The 16,036-nt window shown below is 41.1% G+C and overlaps 1 protein-coding gene across 5 annotated transcripts in view; it reads left to right on the forward strand.

Moving 5' to 3' along the window:
- Positions 1-16,036, forward strand: part of asic1c (acid-sensing (proton-gated) ion channel 1c) — a 95,265-nt gene that overhangs the window by 54,269 nt on the left and 24,960 nt on the right. Inside the window, exon 1 of one of the 5 annotated variants that reach the window (XM_034613656.1) lies at positions 10,777-11,405. The exons of the other annotated variants lie outside the window; for them this stretch is intronic. Within the exon in view, the coding sequence (XP_034469547.1) occupies positions 10,881-11,405 (525 nt within the window). The 5' untranslated portion in view covers positions 10,777-10,880. Of the gene's footprint in view, positions 1-10,776; positions 11,406-16,036 lie in introns of those variants that run through there. 5 annotated transcript variants of the gene reach the window in all.

Below are 16,036 nucleotides of genomic sequence, written 5' to 3' on the forward strand. Positions count from 1 at the left end.
CGTTTATTTTTGTCTCAGGTTAAAGTTGCCTGTCAGATAAACAAAAAGGATGGAATTGGTTTGAGTGTGTTGTTCACACACCATGTCCTCGTCTGCCGGGCTCGGAGCAGGACAGCGCTCATGAGCTTCTAAGCTTTATTAAACCAAACAGACAGATAATCTCAAATATGTAAATAAGGAGTTTGTGAAGTGCATGGACAAGTGGGCAAGTTTTTTTGGGATCTTCTCATCACTGAGGAGAGTAAAATAAACAGGAGATAAAATATAAATTGAAATGAGATCATATAAAAGGTAATATTGACAAGAAATAAAAGATAAAAGTTATTTTATTTCAATGCAGTAATAAATAGTCACAAGTTTAATAAGGGAAATAAAAGTGCTCAGGGGAACATAAATCAGAGGCCATTTTGTGATGAAAACACGAGCAGTGACACCCATCTACATTTTGAGGGTGTGATACATGAGTACTCACTGGTTATTACAACATTATATCAACGCACATCTGTCCACACAAAGACGCACTGAACTCTGGACATCTTCCTGATATTTTCCAGAGGGGCTGTATCCTGGTCAGTTGCTCCAGACATTTTCTGGAATTTTACCTGCCAGGCGTCGTGCTGTAAACAAAAACTTACGATCACTGCAGTTGAATTTATAAGTCTTGTCCTGCCTCCCTCATAACTCTCCCCGAGCGCAACCCCTTGCTTGAATTTTCTGAACGATCTCTTGTTGCTGTGAACACGTCCGACTCAGATAGTCGCCCACGACAAACTCTGAAAAATGTCTAGACCCAATTTTCTGGACATTAATTGATTCATTAATTGACTGAAATACGGTTTGACCGACTTACATTCAGAGATTCACAAGTTGAAAAACAGATCCAGCCTTGATGCTGTAGAAATATATGTTTTTTACTTTACATTTAAAAGTTGAGCTGAGCTAAATAAAATCAAGTTTACCTTCACTTCACTCACTCCTTCCTAGAATGCTATAGGACCCACTGGGTTTGTGTTAAAACATCAGATACAGTGCCTTGCATAAGTATTCACCCCCTTTGGACTTTTCTACATTTTGTCATGGTATAACCACAGATTAAAATTTATTTCATCGTGAGTTTATGTAATGGACCAACACAAAATAGTGCATCATTTGGAAGTGGGGGGAAATATTACATGGATTTCACAATTATTTACAAATAAAAATCTGAAAAGTGTTGAGTGCATATGTATTCACCCCCTTTACTGTGAAACCCCTAACAAAGATCTGGTGCGACCAATTGCATTCACAAGTCACATTTGCAAGTCACATAATTAGTAAATAGGGTCCACCTGTCTGCAATTTAATCTCAGTATAAATACACCTGTTCTGTGACGGACTCAGAGTTTGTTGGAGATCATTACTGAACAAACAGCATCATGAAGACCAAGGAGCTCACCAAACAGGTCAGGGATAAAGTTGTGGAGAAATATGAAGCAGGGTTAGGTTATAAAAAAATATCCAGAGCTTTGAACATCTCTCTGAGCACCATAAAAACCATCATAAGAAAATGGAAAGAATATGGCACAACCGCAAACCTACCAAGAGGAGGCCGTCCACCCAAACTGAAGAGTCGGACAAGGAGAAAATTAATCAGAGAAGCAACCAGGAGGCCCATGGTTACTCTGGAGGAGTTGCAGAGATCCACAGCTGAGGTGGGAGAATCTGTCCACAGGACAACTATTAGTCGTCTACTCCACAAATCTGGCCTTTATGGAAGAGTGGCAAGAAGAAAGCCATTGTTGAAAGGGATCCATAAAAAATCCCGTTTGGAGTTTGCCAGAAGCCATGTGGGAGACACAGCAAACATGTGGAAGAAGGTGCTCTGGTCAGATGAGACCAAAATTGAACTTTTTGGCCTCAATGCAAAACGCTATGTGTGGCGAAAACCCAACACTGCCCATCACCCTGAGCACACCATCCCAACAGTGAAATATGGTGGTGGTAGCATCATGCTGTGGGGATGCTTCTCTTCAGCAGGTACAGGGAAACTGGTCAGAATAGAGGGAAAGATGGATGGAGCCAAATACAGGGAAATCCTTGAAGAAAATCTGATGCAGTCTGCAAAAGACTTGAGACTGGGGCGGAGGTTCATCTTCCAGCAGGACAATGACCCTAAACATACAGCCAGAGCTACAAAGGAATGGTTTGGATTAAAGAATGTTAATGTCTTAAAATGGCCCAGTCAAAGCCCAGACCTCAATCCAATAGAGAATCTATGGCAAGACTTGAAGATTGCGGTTCACAGACGGTCTCCATCCAATCTGACTGAGCTTCATCTTTTTTGCCAAGAAGAATGGACAAACCTTTCCATCTCTAGATGTGCAAAGCTGGTAGAGACATACCCCAAAAGACTTGCAGCTGTAATTGCAGCGAAAGGGGGTTCTACCAAGTATTGACACAGGGGGGTGAATACTTATGCACCCAACAGATGTCAACTTTTTTGTTCTCATTATTGTTTGTGTCACAATAAAATTTATTTTGCACCTCCAAAGTACTATGCATGTTTTGTTGATCAAACGGGAAAAAGTTTATTTAAGTCTATTTGAATTCCAGTTAGTAACAGTACATAATGGGAAAAAGTCCAAGGGGGGTGAATACTTATGCAAGGCACTGTATCTGGTAATACTGTTTTATTTCCATTAGGTGATGTATAAAGAAGCAGTAACTTTACACAATCCATTCAATATGGTAGGGTTTATGGACTCAGTTCCCCTTGCTCTTGGGTATTCAAAGAAATGAACCAGGAGCAGGAGCAAATATTGTAAGTTTTTTTTTCATGCATGCTCAATGTACCAGAAAAGCATTTGTTTTCCCTGCTGTACAATATTCATTCAAAGCAGCTGAAATACAGTTTGCAATTTCATGGTTATGTTTAGCAGTAAACGCACAAGGTTGAAAACAGATTTTTCTTAGTAAATATTAACGTCTATGGTGACAGAAGACAGGACTTGTTCACTCTTTATTTTGTCTTTATTTACCAAAACCAATGTGGATTATAGACACACAAACTCCATTAGACATAATCCATTCAACATGTTTTTGTAAAAATCATTCAATCCCTTTTCTATACAGCTTATTCTTTGAGGGTCCGGGGACAGCTGCAGCCAACATAGAGACAAACAACCATTCACTCTCATACTCACACCTATGGTAAATTTAGAGTGTCCAATTAACCTAACGTCAATCTGCACGTCTTTGGACTGTGGGAGGAAGCTGTCGTATTTGGAGAAAACCAATACAGACTCAGGGAGAACATATAAACTTGGGATTCGAACCAGGGACCCTCTTGCTGTGAGGGGACACAAATCTCTAGAAGTGTGGCTTAGGAGATCAATGAAAACATTAAGATTTCTAACTCAGTCTTTACTCTTTATTGCATGGACGTTTAGTCTTTACTCTTTGTTGCCAGAGTCCTTGTTGTCTCATCTCGTCTTTATTGAACTGAACAAGATTTAGTCACGTCCACTTGTTTACTCTCCAGTCTGTAAACCCACCGAGAACAATGTCAGGTGTCAGCCATTGCTCTGCCAATCTCCCTCAGGGAGACGACAGCAGTGGAGAGGATGTCACTCCTCTCACGGTTATTCCATCTTCCTACTCTGTTTTTTTTTTCTTTTGCTTCTAACAAAGCAATCAACCCTCCACCAGTGTATTAATTGGTCCGAAGCAGTTCCTAGCTGCTTTAATGAATGACTGTGGGAGTGAGTCTGAAGCTTCTGTTTTCAATGCAAACTTTTACACCCAGGCATAAATGAGAAGGGGAGTAATTCTGCATTGACAAAGAACTGTGTGCTGCCTTCGTTCAGCTATCATTGCTAATCCGGTTAGCTGACCTTGTACGGCAGTGCAAAGTCAGGGCGGACATCAGGCTGCAGAGCTGATACTCACGATAAATACTCCAGTTTGCTCGATTATATCAGCATTCCTTGAAAACCACTTGTGTCGCCTAAAGGGATCAAACTGCTTATAGCTATGATGATGAGTGGTAAACGATGGAATGTATTCCATCAATCTGTAAAACAACAAGCACTTTTTCATCGTGATTGTCAAGCAGGAAGCGAAGGCCACTGTTTTTTTCCAAATGAGAAGCAATGGCATGAGTTTCATATAAAAACACATCTTTACTCATTTCACAAAACAACTCAACGTCTACCTACTGGCCATTTCTGGATTGTAACACCTGTTATTATATATCCATGTTTCTAAGGTCGTGATAAACACTGAATCATCTCCATGACAACTGAGCAAATTCTATCTGCTTATGAATCTTACTGTGAGAAACAGTTAAAATGACCGACAAGGTTAATGACTGAGAAGGATAAAAACATTAAAATTAAAAAATGTAAAAGATTAGAGGGATTGATATTTTAAAACTGGATTACAAAAACTAATGGTTAATAAGAAAAACAATAATAATTATAAAAAGTAGAGGATAACAAAAGGGTATTTTATTACACTGCTATTTCCATCGTTAATAATTATCTTCCATGCTTTTTTTCTTGTCTAATTATCTCTGTTAAGGTGAAACTTAAGAAGAACCTCTACATTTCTGCTCTTTTCTGTTTAATCCTGGTGTTGACTGATGATTGAGTGAAGGGGCCTTGATTCAGTCTGGGATGTTGATATTCCGTGGCCATGATCCTTTATCATTAACAGGACAAGTAATTCAACAGGGAGTCCAGCATTTACCTCAGTGGACGTTGTTTCCTTAGAGTTCAAGTTTACTGTGAAATATATTTCAGCACTGACATTCTTATCTCAAGTGGCATCCTGTGACTCCTCTACTCAGCGAGGAAGGAGGTGGTCACTGGTCACTATGATGTCCTGGGAGCACGTCTTTGGTTTCAGTGCGACATGGACACAGCATTGATTTGGGTGTTAAAGCTCCAACAAGACCATATAGCACAAATTCCACCAAGTCAGCAGCTCACAGGGAGCAGTCTTTATTATCCGGCTGATCCTGGGGGAAAGTGTTCATCATTATCGTGAGTCAAAGGTCATCAGAGGCACCAGTAACTGTAACCACAAATTACATCTTGAGGTGGGACATTTAGTTTGAGCTCCAGCTTCAAATATCAGAATGTTAATGTGCGTCTCCAGAAAATGACGGGGGGTTAATCTTGATGTCTTTTTGAAGGTCAAGTTATCGTTTGTCTCCATCGCAGATTAGATTGTTTCTTCTTTTTCTGTAGCTTTTTTTGGGGGGGGACAAAATAATATTTGACATTGACAAATTATATGATTCCTTTGCTGGAGAGGTGCTTCAGCTCCCTGACACCAAGACAAACCTGTACAATCAGCTTCTGCAAAGTTCCCACTTTAAAGAGTCAAGGTGTCTGCAGGCTTCAAGGACACAGTGTGTGCATGTGAATGTCATTTTCGATAAGAATTTCTTCTGAAGAGAGCTGTTCTGTTTCCAAACTCTTCTTTTAAACAGACGGGGGGGGGGGGGGAGTCACCTTTTATTTCCCTTAACCGTACTTACTGCTAATTGCCGTCTTAGATGGACAGAAATTAATTTTTGAAAGGTTCTTTTGAAGTACCCACATTGAAATTTCCCTGCCTTTCATATTCAGTGTGATTACTTTGGCAGCTGTATGGAGTCTTCTGCTTGTGCATGATGAATAACTGTCTGCATGGAATTAGGCATTAAATCAAACTGGGGGTAGGATTCTTTCATTACCACCAAGCACAAAAGACATAAGAAGTCATAGAGCATGCTCCCTGTGAAGCAAACCCACAGTGTGAACCACTACTGTGCAAAACCTATAGCATCTCTCCTTTACTTTTGATGATACCCAATTTATCCAGGACTCTCGTGTGTGAGGGTCAATACTGAAATATTCAATATCCTTATTAGTTGCTGCCCATTTCCTGCTCGCTATTAGAGAAACCAGCTGCAATCTAAATGGATTTTGATAATTGTAATTTCTGTTCATCTGCTTTTTATGAAGTGGAAGTGAAGATGGACTCAGTTCCCCTTGCTCTGCCGATACTGTGCTGCTTTTAGAATGTGTTGTGGAAGTCCTGTGGTCCCCTTTCCACTTTTTTTTTATTGCATAAGCAGAGAATTGCCAAACTGTCATGTTGTCAAGTTAAGTGACAGATATTTGATTAAAGAAAAAAGTGGTTTCAAGTGTTTTTGTTTCTGGAAGTAATTTGCATTTACAGACACATTTTGGCTAATTTGGGATGTTGAAAAAAAATATTTGTCACTGTTTAATGACATTTATAGAATTAAATGAAGTAATTAATCAAATAATAGATCAAATCTTCAGCAGATTAGTCATTGAGCCTTTCTTATAAACATATCTCATGGTTTTTCTCAGCTGATGGAGCTGAATGTTGTTGAAAGGTCCAAAATAGATTAGTTCACTATTCAAGTTTGCATTGAGACTTTCTTTTTGTTCAAAACAAGTCAGAGGTCAAGTATGAGTGTACATCTCACAGTGACTTTCCAGTGATTGACCTTTGAGGAGTGGGAGGAATTAAAACTTAGATGAAACTTTTAACTGTAATATGAAAGCGTTTGGGATGTGGTTGGTTTAAAACATCTTGAAGTGAATTCCAACATCCTGTCTCTGCATTTTAATGAGTATTATTTGCATATTTGTTCATCATTATCTCAGTCAGGCCTATTGATGTGAAATGTTTCATTAAACTAATATGTCAGCTCAGCACTTTCACACTTGTCTCCTTGTCCCTGGTTTGATTTGAGTACAACATGAAAGGAGATTGTGAGTTGGGAAAACATGGTTAAAGTTTTGCAACTTGGAGTGTACTTGCTTTCTTGGACAATGTGTCCCTCTTGACCTCTGAGCTTCCTGTCAGGAACAAGATTCGAGAGCTTTTAATGATAAGGACGGATGCTGGCGTCCATGTGCCGTCACAGGAAACGCTGTCTCTCCCGGCTGCAGGGACAGCGCAGCTACTCTTGAACTCTGACCTTCCTGTGCAGGCCAAGTTGTCTTTGTTGTCGTACAGCAGAACTAGAAAACTGACAGAGGAGAGGTAATTCAAATTTAAGGAGGAACAGGTCAAAACCTCCTTTCCTCCATAGGATTATGCCATTTTTAACCATAACTGTCCTCCACCACATCCAGCAGACTGACTCTGACAGTCAGGATATGAAGTGGATGATGAGAAAGAACATTTAGTCTCTGAAGATATCCGTAATCTCGACACGTGTGAATGCAGCTGTTGCTCCGTCTCTGTTCGGGGGAAATAACGTGTTTTAGGCCACAGTGAATCCATGATGTACTGAGTAGCTGATTTCTTGAGGCAGCACACCACCTAACGTAAAGTAGCTGGACTAACGCCACAGTGTATTGATTGAGTTGTGGCTGGCACTATGCTCAGAGTGGACCTGTTAATTACAGAAATACGCTCTGACCACTTCCCCCACTTTACTGTACTCAGAGAAAGATTACTCCATGGTGACAGAGTATTTTACTTACACTTAAGTAAGGAGAAGCACTCGAGGCCTCTTGAGAGCAGCTGAAGTTCAAAGCGCTGCATTCTTTGAAGGTTCTAAGCTTGGGAACATTCACTTGACATTGTTTTTCGCAGTTATTTGACATTTTTTGCATCTGAGGGAGATGTCACCACTGTCCCTATTTTATCCTATGTTTTACTTTCAAAGACAACTCAAACTTCAGCTTTATTTTGAATACTCAGCTGAAGTTTAAAGCAGCTTTAGCACTAGGTTGATGTTTTCTGAACTTGTTCTGGAAGTAACTGTCACTGCCGTAAAGTTTAGTGTATGATTTCTTTCCTGTGTGTTTTCTCTCTGGGCTTGTATGCCAGTTTATTATGTGTTTATGTTATGTCAAATAATAAACAGGATTTTATGACATTTCCTGAAAGGTCACAGTAGCACATGTTGTGGTTCGAGGAAAAGATTTATTGAAATTGTGGGATATTTCACTTTTTGAAAAAAATAAATCATTAAGCCACCAATTATATTTTGCATGTTCCCCTTGATCGTCACTACCTTATTGATACAAACCATAGACTGTATATAAAGATGAACAACTCGTATCAACTTCCTCCCACTATCTAGAAATGAAGCCAAAATATCCCATGATACTAACAATGCCATTTTACACGTTCGGAGCCAGTAACACGTGCTAGACCAATCATGAGCCAGCCGCAGCTGTCACTCATGATGTTTCAGCTCATTTTTATAGCATCAATTAACAAATTAAAATGAAATCTACTGGAAAACAGAGCACTTGATCATACACCAGTCTGATAAGAACTACCTAAAATGTCATAAACCATCTTTGAGAAAAATGTATTTGATGTGTAATTTGACTTTTTAATTTGGTTCAAGTCCCATCAACTAACATGGAGGAGGCAGGATTTGTGATCTATACTGCATCTAGCCACCAGGTGGCGATGGAGACGCTCTGGCTTCAAATGTATGATATGACCTACCCTTTATGTTCCAATCCTTTTCTGGCTGGTATGAATTATCTGGTAGTCTGGGTTGTTTCAGTGTTTCATGCAGACACACATACAAGCTAGACCAGCTGTTAAAGGTGCAGAAATCAATATCTTTACATCGGATGAATTGAAAGGTGAAAGCAGGTGTTCTTAGTGACAAACCCACAGAAAGTAATCGACCTGTCGTCCACCTCAGGTCTGTACGGCATTGTAGTGTCTTTCACCGAATTGTTTTGTTTGCATGACCCACAACTTTACTGCGCCGGTTCCCTCGCACAGGTCTCAGTGTTGTTCCCAGCAGCAGCAGCAGGCGGCTGTTTTCAGTGAAAGAGCTCTGATTAAAAACCCTGAACTCTTCCCGCCCAGCGCTGAACTACACACACAGTCAAAATTAGCAGCTTGCTGGTGAACATAGTGGAGCATTAAGCTAAAAGGGTTGCCCTCAAGAGATGGTGGAGAACTAAGCAGAACTAACTCAGGAGTCGATACTGGCTTGACGGAAACTTGACTCTGCTTGTCTTAATCTGCAACTGTTTGTTGTGCTTTGCCTAAGAAGATTATACTTTAATTAATGCAAGTTGAAGATTTACATATAGAATATTTCCCCTTTTGAAATGCAGTATGAAACACACATCAATAATTCTGAAAGTACACCGTGTCCTTTATTTAGACTTAAAGTGGCTTAAGGATCAAATTTCACAAATGCAACACAACGCAGCACAAGGAAATCGGTCATCAATAAAGTACACACGCCAATTACTTGGGAGCCGCAGGCTGAAGTGAAGGAAGTAAAGCTGAGAGCTATGCACAGGATTAAAGAGGAGGGAGGACAGAGGGAGATTTGAGGAAAACAGGGTAAGGTAAGGAAACAGATTCTCTCCCAATATCAAAGGGGAGTTTCTTCTGGATCCGTCCTCAACACAATTTTGTCTCTCACTCATTCTATCTCGCTGCCGGTTTTCTTTTCCTCTGTGTCATGTGGTGTAGAGCCACATTGTCATTGGCTGAGGGAGAAAGCAAAGAAAATGCAGCATTTTAGTGGTGCTTTAGATTCTTTGGGAGAAAGTAGGAGCACTTGTTTTGATGCAGCTGATGTCCGTAATTTATCACTGTCGATCAGAAATGAGATGGAGAATCAAGATCACTATTTTTATACAATTAATTGTGCAGTCCTGGGTTGGATTAATACTGCAAACCGTCCTGATAGTGGCTGAGGTCTCTGCTTCACTCCTGACATCAGTTAACTTATTAACTACATTTGAAATGAATGGTGCTTCCAGCAGATCAATCTCAGTCGAGACAGACGCTCATCAGGATGGACTGAAATAACCTCAGGCCGGCATCCTGCGAATATACACCTCTGTCCATGAGTTGAAATGTATGCAGGAGAACGCATTAATAATTGATGCTGTTGCAAAACACATGATAGGGAGACTGCAGCAAGATAGATGATGTGCGCTCCAAACTAAAGGGATCAGCTCTGGTTCGATCGACAGGAACTCAACGTGTTTTTTTATCCTTTTGATTGATTTAAAGCTGATATTGAAGATATGTATAGTAGATGAACACCTGCTTTAACTCCTGTTACTGTCCGTGACTATAAAGTGTGCCACATTTTAATCCTGTCACCATTTGCAATAAGCCTAATGGGAAGCGTGAATGAGTAATGCTCTGGCCTTTCACCACAACATCCTTTAAGGTTTCATTAAGAAAAGCACTAAACCATTCCCTCAGTGCGGATTCTCCGTGATTAACAACAGATTACTGTGGCAGCGCTCGCTTTGTCTCTGCCGATGTTACTTAATATGATACTAATTGGTAATTACTGACATTTTCTTCCAGTTACAGGTAAACTTTTTGTAAATAAGAGTATCGGCCATGTTTCCAGCACCTGAACAAACATGTGTGATATAGCATTGAATCCTTCTAGTTGAGTTACAAGGTACAGTTTTATTCACACAATAACACAGAAGAGTGCTCAGATAACTTCCCTGGAAAAACCAATGTTCAAATAATAAAAGAATTTGGGTACGTTAGAGGTCACTGAATTGAATATGCTTCAGTTTCTCTGATGCGTTTGATGTTGATCCATGCACCACTATCCACTGCGGGATCAGGTCTTACTTCCCGAATGAAACCGGATCTCTTGAATTCAATGTGCCCTCTAGGATCTCAGCGAGGATTGGTTGACGTAACACTCCATCGCTACGTCCAAGCTCCAGATATCCAACCCATTCCCCTCCCTCGGGTGCGAAGGGGAAACTAGACCCTGTCCCGTCCCGCCTCCCTTGTACATTTAGTTTGGGTGCACATCTAGTGTTCAGCAGGTCGACACTGCTGCAGGACCACATCCAGCAATCAGAGAGCTTCACTAGGAAACCTTTTGGCGAAAAATGGGAGCCCCAGAGGAACAGGCACCACGCCCGCCATCAGACATCACCGTGTTCGGGGCGAACTGTACCCTGCACGGCCTGAGCCACATCTTCCTGCCCGGTGGAGTGACCCTCCGACGGTTGCTCTGGGCTGCCGCATTCAGCTCCTCCCTTTCCATCTTCCTTTACCAAGTGGCCGACCGTGTTATTGAGTATTACCAGTATCCCCATGTCACCATCCTTGATGAAATGGACATTCCCGTCATGTACTTCCCCGCCATCACCATGTGCAACTACAACAGCTTTCGAAAGTCTCAGATACGTAGAAATGACATCTTCTGGATGGCCGGGCTCCTGGGCGTGGAGCAGAGCGACTTTGATGACTTCATGGCCGCTCTGGGGCAGCCAACGGACGACAGCAAGTTTTTCCCAAGCAAGAGCTTCAACATGCTGGAGTTTGTGCAGAGGACTAGTCACAACATTGAGGAAATGCTGCTTGACTGCAAATACAGAGGCAAGGACTGTGGCGCAGAGAACTTTACTACAGTGAGTATAGTTCCTTCTGTGCTTCAAGCCTCGGGTGAAATCGGTGTAAACTACATCAGAAACATTATAGAGAACACACTTAGGAACTATATTCAAGAATATGTCTTGTGGATAAGTGGTGGTTAACTAAATATTTTAATTAAATATTTATCAAAAACATCGAAACTAATCTATTAAATTAAAGAAATGTTCATATCCACTACAGAAAAAGCTTTAATGTGAGATTTGAATAAGACTCTAGCAACAACACAAACGATCGTGAGGTGTTTAATATAATGCTGCAATTTGAATTCTGCCCATGATGAAATGAAATATGAGTCAGTTTATTGTTATGAACCCCAGGAGACGTGAAAGAACTGCTGTAAGAAGAGCGTTGTCATGATAAGATAAACACATCATCAGTTATCATTAGGGAAGAGACATCACAATTAGGCTGTCATTTCTTAATTGTCTCCTCAGTAATGGTCCTGTAATCCTACATAAAAAAAAAAAAAGGTATATTATGTTTGTGGAAATATTATGTAGCTCTAGGGGGAAACAACAAGTATGGGGACGTAAGAGAGTAACAATCCCTGAGGAATACTAATAAAGCAATGTTTAATCTCTGTTAAAAAGAGCTAGGATCAATAATAGCAAGATATTTCCCTTTTTAAGGTGATGTAAATGTTTATGCTGTGTCAAATTCTTCATTTTGTGACTATTTATAGTCATTTTTCCTTGAAGGAGAAATGAGAGTTACATCCTTGAAAATGTCCTCAGAAATGTGGAAACGACTGAGGTGCCATATGGTTCAGCAAATTTCTCCTGACTTCATGCATTATGAAGCAAGCATATGCTGTTTTCAGAGACCAGTAGAGATTTTAGTACAGTTTTGCTTTTCTTTGCAAAAACCTCATAAGAATGATAATTTCCAATGGCACCATATGTTCCAGTGGTATGCCTCACACGATCTCACAAAATCTAAAACACATAATGTCACATATTCTTCATTCAAAGGGTCATTTTTTCTTACCTCTTGGTTTTACATTTTAGTTAAACCCACATTCTTTTCCCCTCGATTTCCAGGCCTCTATCACAGAGATAAAATCATGTCAGCACAATTTGAATGGAACTTAATCGTCCTGCTGCACAGACAGGGGAAGGATTGTATTTCGATGAAATGGGCCATTGATTTGAATGATGAAAGCCCAGTGCCGGGTTGGGCTTGTCATGCCACACAATTTCGTTGAAAACCAGCAGCAGGGAAACTGAGGCAAATGATTTACATTAATTACTTACTAGTTCTATAGTGGCTATGCTATTATTTTGTATAAGAAACAATAGTTTAACTTGAAAAATGAGGTTTGGCTGTTCAGTCCACACCAGACCAGACGTCTACTGTAAGAAAAGCTGCAGACTTGTTTTTGTAAATGGTGCATTGGATTTGTCTCAAATGCTCAAAAGACAAAATGGAAAATATTGGCTTATAAAGGCAGATTTTGATATCGCTGTGGTCAGTCAGGTGACCTTGGCTCCGTCTCATCCCCACCCACAAAGGGCAAATTTCAGCTAAATGTCAGAAACTGGAGATGCTCTGGGGCCCTAAGTATAGAGGGGACTAATTAAAGATTCATGGAGCTGCCTGAATTCCCCCTCCTCGGCCTGCTGATCTTACTGTGGGAGGCTCAGAGGCAGCTCCTCTCACAGGAGTTGAGATGTGATGGGTTTGTGATTACCCATTATGTACTTCAGCAACATCACTGCATGATGACTCACACGACGTCTCGAAAACACTGAATAATCACTTCCCTGGATGTGGGAAAATTGGAGAAAATATCTTCATAAAATCATTCAAATGTCTCCAGTGATACATTTTACTTTAGTTAGGCACTTGTAATTATTATGATCTAATAAATAAACTGGTATCTTTTCTATCACCATCTTTCCTTCCCTCCCAGAAATAACACGTCACCTCTAGAGCTTATTCTCTGACATATTTTTTATTTCTTTATTTATGTGTTTGTGTGTGTCAATGTGCATTTTGTTTAAAAGTCAGACAGATAAATACTGGCTTAAGAAACTCGGCATGCCTACATTGAATAGGACAAAGCAGATGTTTGAGCTAATGAGCGGTGGGTGCGGTGGTACTGAGAAAGAAGAGAGGAAATATCAGGGCCCCCACGAGCAATTATTCCCCCTGCATAAAGTAATGAAATCTACTTTTGGGGAGAGAGGACGCTGTAACTCAGTGGAGGAGAACGAGTTTCAGATATTAAAAGGTTGGCAGATGGTAGATGCTGGAAGTTTTCTACCCTGTGCTATAAATATATACAGCAGCCCTCGAATGTCCCTGTATTAATCTGTGAGTGGACCGTGCTAACAAGCTTTCCTCCAATTGTCTCTCTGCAGGACTATAAATGCATTAATGTGAGCAATTCTGTATTAAACACAATGTTATATCAAAAGAAATCATTTCAGATTTCAACATAACTGATTGGCAAGATAATCCTCTCAGTGGAGGCTTTATTTCATTATCAAAATTAAACTCATGCCTCCATGTTGTTGCCGTACACACTCTCTGTAAACTGGCGTGTGATTGATTGCCTCATTAATACTCCAGGCGTAAACACCTCAACTCAGCCCAAGTCGCTGGATTGAACCTGCGAGATGGGCTCTGACCGAATAAATCATTTGTCAGTGTGTATGCAGGATGCATGCTGAGCTGGGTGCAATATCATTTCAATCGATCACTGGCTCAGTGCTTTAAGTGAGTCAGTGCCAGTGCTGGGACTTGATCGCGGCACGTTTATCCATTTACTGTTAATAACACGTGTTGTGATTGAATTTCCTGTTAAGGTATCAGCTTGGGTTGAAACCAAAGCCGGGCCTTGTTAATATTACATTATGGCCTGTCTGCGGCGTTCGGGGGAGATTTGTTCAGGCTCTGCCAAACCAGAACCAGGATGCGGTGTTATTCATTGCAGTGTAGTCTGCAGGCTGCGTTTGGCTGTGGAGAGCAAAGAGAAGAGGAAAGGTGAGCGAAGGAAGCAGATGTCAGGATTGAGTGTCAGGCCTGTTCGGGAACAATGAGACTGCAGAGGCAGAAAATAGGCAGTGTGTGAGATAGGGGGAAGGAAGACAGTAGCAGAAGAGAAGTGGCTTATACAAGAAAGATGGAGAGCGGCTGAAAAGCAAGAACTAGAGTTGAAGGAGAGAGCGAGGATTAAGTGGAATAAAAGGGAATGGAGGAGGGGGAGAGGTAAAGGAGCCTGTGCTGTGCTTAGATTGAGGTGGGACTCGGCCGAGGACTGACACCATCATTGTGATTCAGCCTGCTTTGGAGGCGAGCCAGCGCCGCGATGCACAACTGGAAGCATTAGGAGAGATGAAGGGAAGAGGTGTGTGAAGGAGCACAAAATTACAGCCCTGCCTCGAGCATGAAGCTGGAGGGGCGGTGAGATGAAATACAGCTCCACAGTGCAAACAATGAAATAAACAAATCTGAGGCGGCGAGCGTAGATGACAGGCCAAATAGCAAATACTTAATGTGTTTGTTCCATTACTCAGTGTCAGTAAAGGCCGGTGTGGGAGCCAGTGTTACCGTAAGTGCAGTATCGGCAGTGCGATCAATGGCGCTGAAGAGGAGTTGTAAAGGAATTCATAACCAGGATGCTGCGCGGGGATGCTTTTCGCTGACTTGCACATCGCGGAGCGGATCCTGCCAAAGGCGGACATTGGAGGTGCCAGTTGACAGAACCTCTTAAGATAATTAGCTTGTTAGGTGGAGACACCGGACAAAAGTGTGGCGCTGTCCAAAACCAATAGTGCCATTATGTTGTATATTACCAGCTTTTTGATGTGGCATTCAAACAAAACCATGTATATCCTACCTATTAAAACCCACATTACATTGTTTGACTTGAAGATGATGAGGCTGAATGACTCGTGGTTTTATTGCACATGTCATCTGGATCTTGGATTGCCTGTCAACTCCATTTTTAGCTTTTGTTTCCACTAATGGCCTCTGGGATCTATATTCTGCTCTCTTAGCTAATAAAAGCAATGGCGTCCGTCTTCCAAAGTATTGTATTGCTCCTCATCTTTCAAGTAAACTGAGACGTCGACATCACGTATCACTGTACAGGAGAAACAAGACTTGACACATTTGTTTGAAACAGCAGAGCGGGGTTTTTTTGACGACGTAATCCACTTTGAAGTGTTATTAATCTTTTGCATGTACATCCTCTGACGACATTTATTTAAATGTTGGGAGGAGAGATATAGCCTGTGTAGCCCGGCAGATATTTAAGGATGCGATTTGAATTGATAATGTGTTTACCTGACAGTGGAAAAACTCTGTATTCAAAGCTGCGGCAAGTGCTTACTTTGCTTAATTTCTGGGCAAGCATGCAAAATGGATTCAAAAGCCTCCAGCTGAGCAAACAAGATGAGAACATGCACCAAAAAAAAGATTATCCTTGCAAATTAAAGTACTGGTGAGGAAATTTAAGTTGTGACTTTATCAAAGTGTGACTGCAGGCTGCAGACCGAAAGCTTGAGTGACAGCGCACTTATGTTTTTTTAGTTGGATTCTGTCTGGGATGGCGCAGAGAAGACGGACGGCAGCTGTAGCCGACGGCATCTGTTTTTTT

Source organism: Hippoglossus hippoglossus, chromosome 17 (assembly GCF_009819705.1).
Source record: "Hippoglossus hippoglossus isolate fHipHip1 chromosome 17, fHipHip1.pri, whole genome shotgun sequence".
NCBI classification, from domain to species: domain Eukaryota; kingdom Metazoa; phylum Chordata; class Actinopteri; order Pleuronectiformes; family Pleuronectidae; genus Hippoglossus; species Hippoglossus hippoglossus.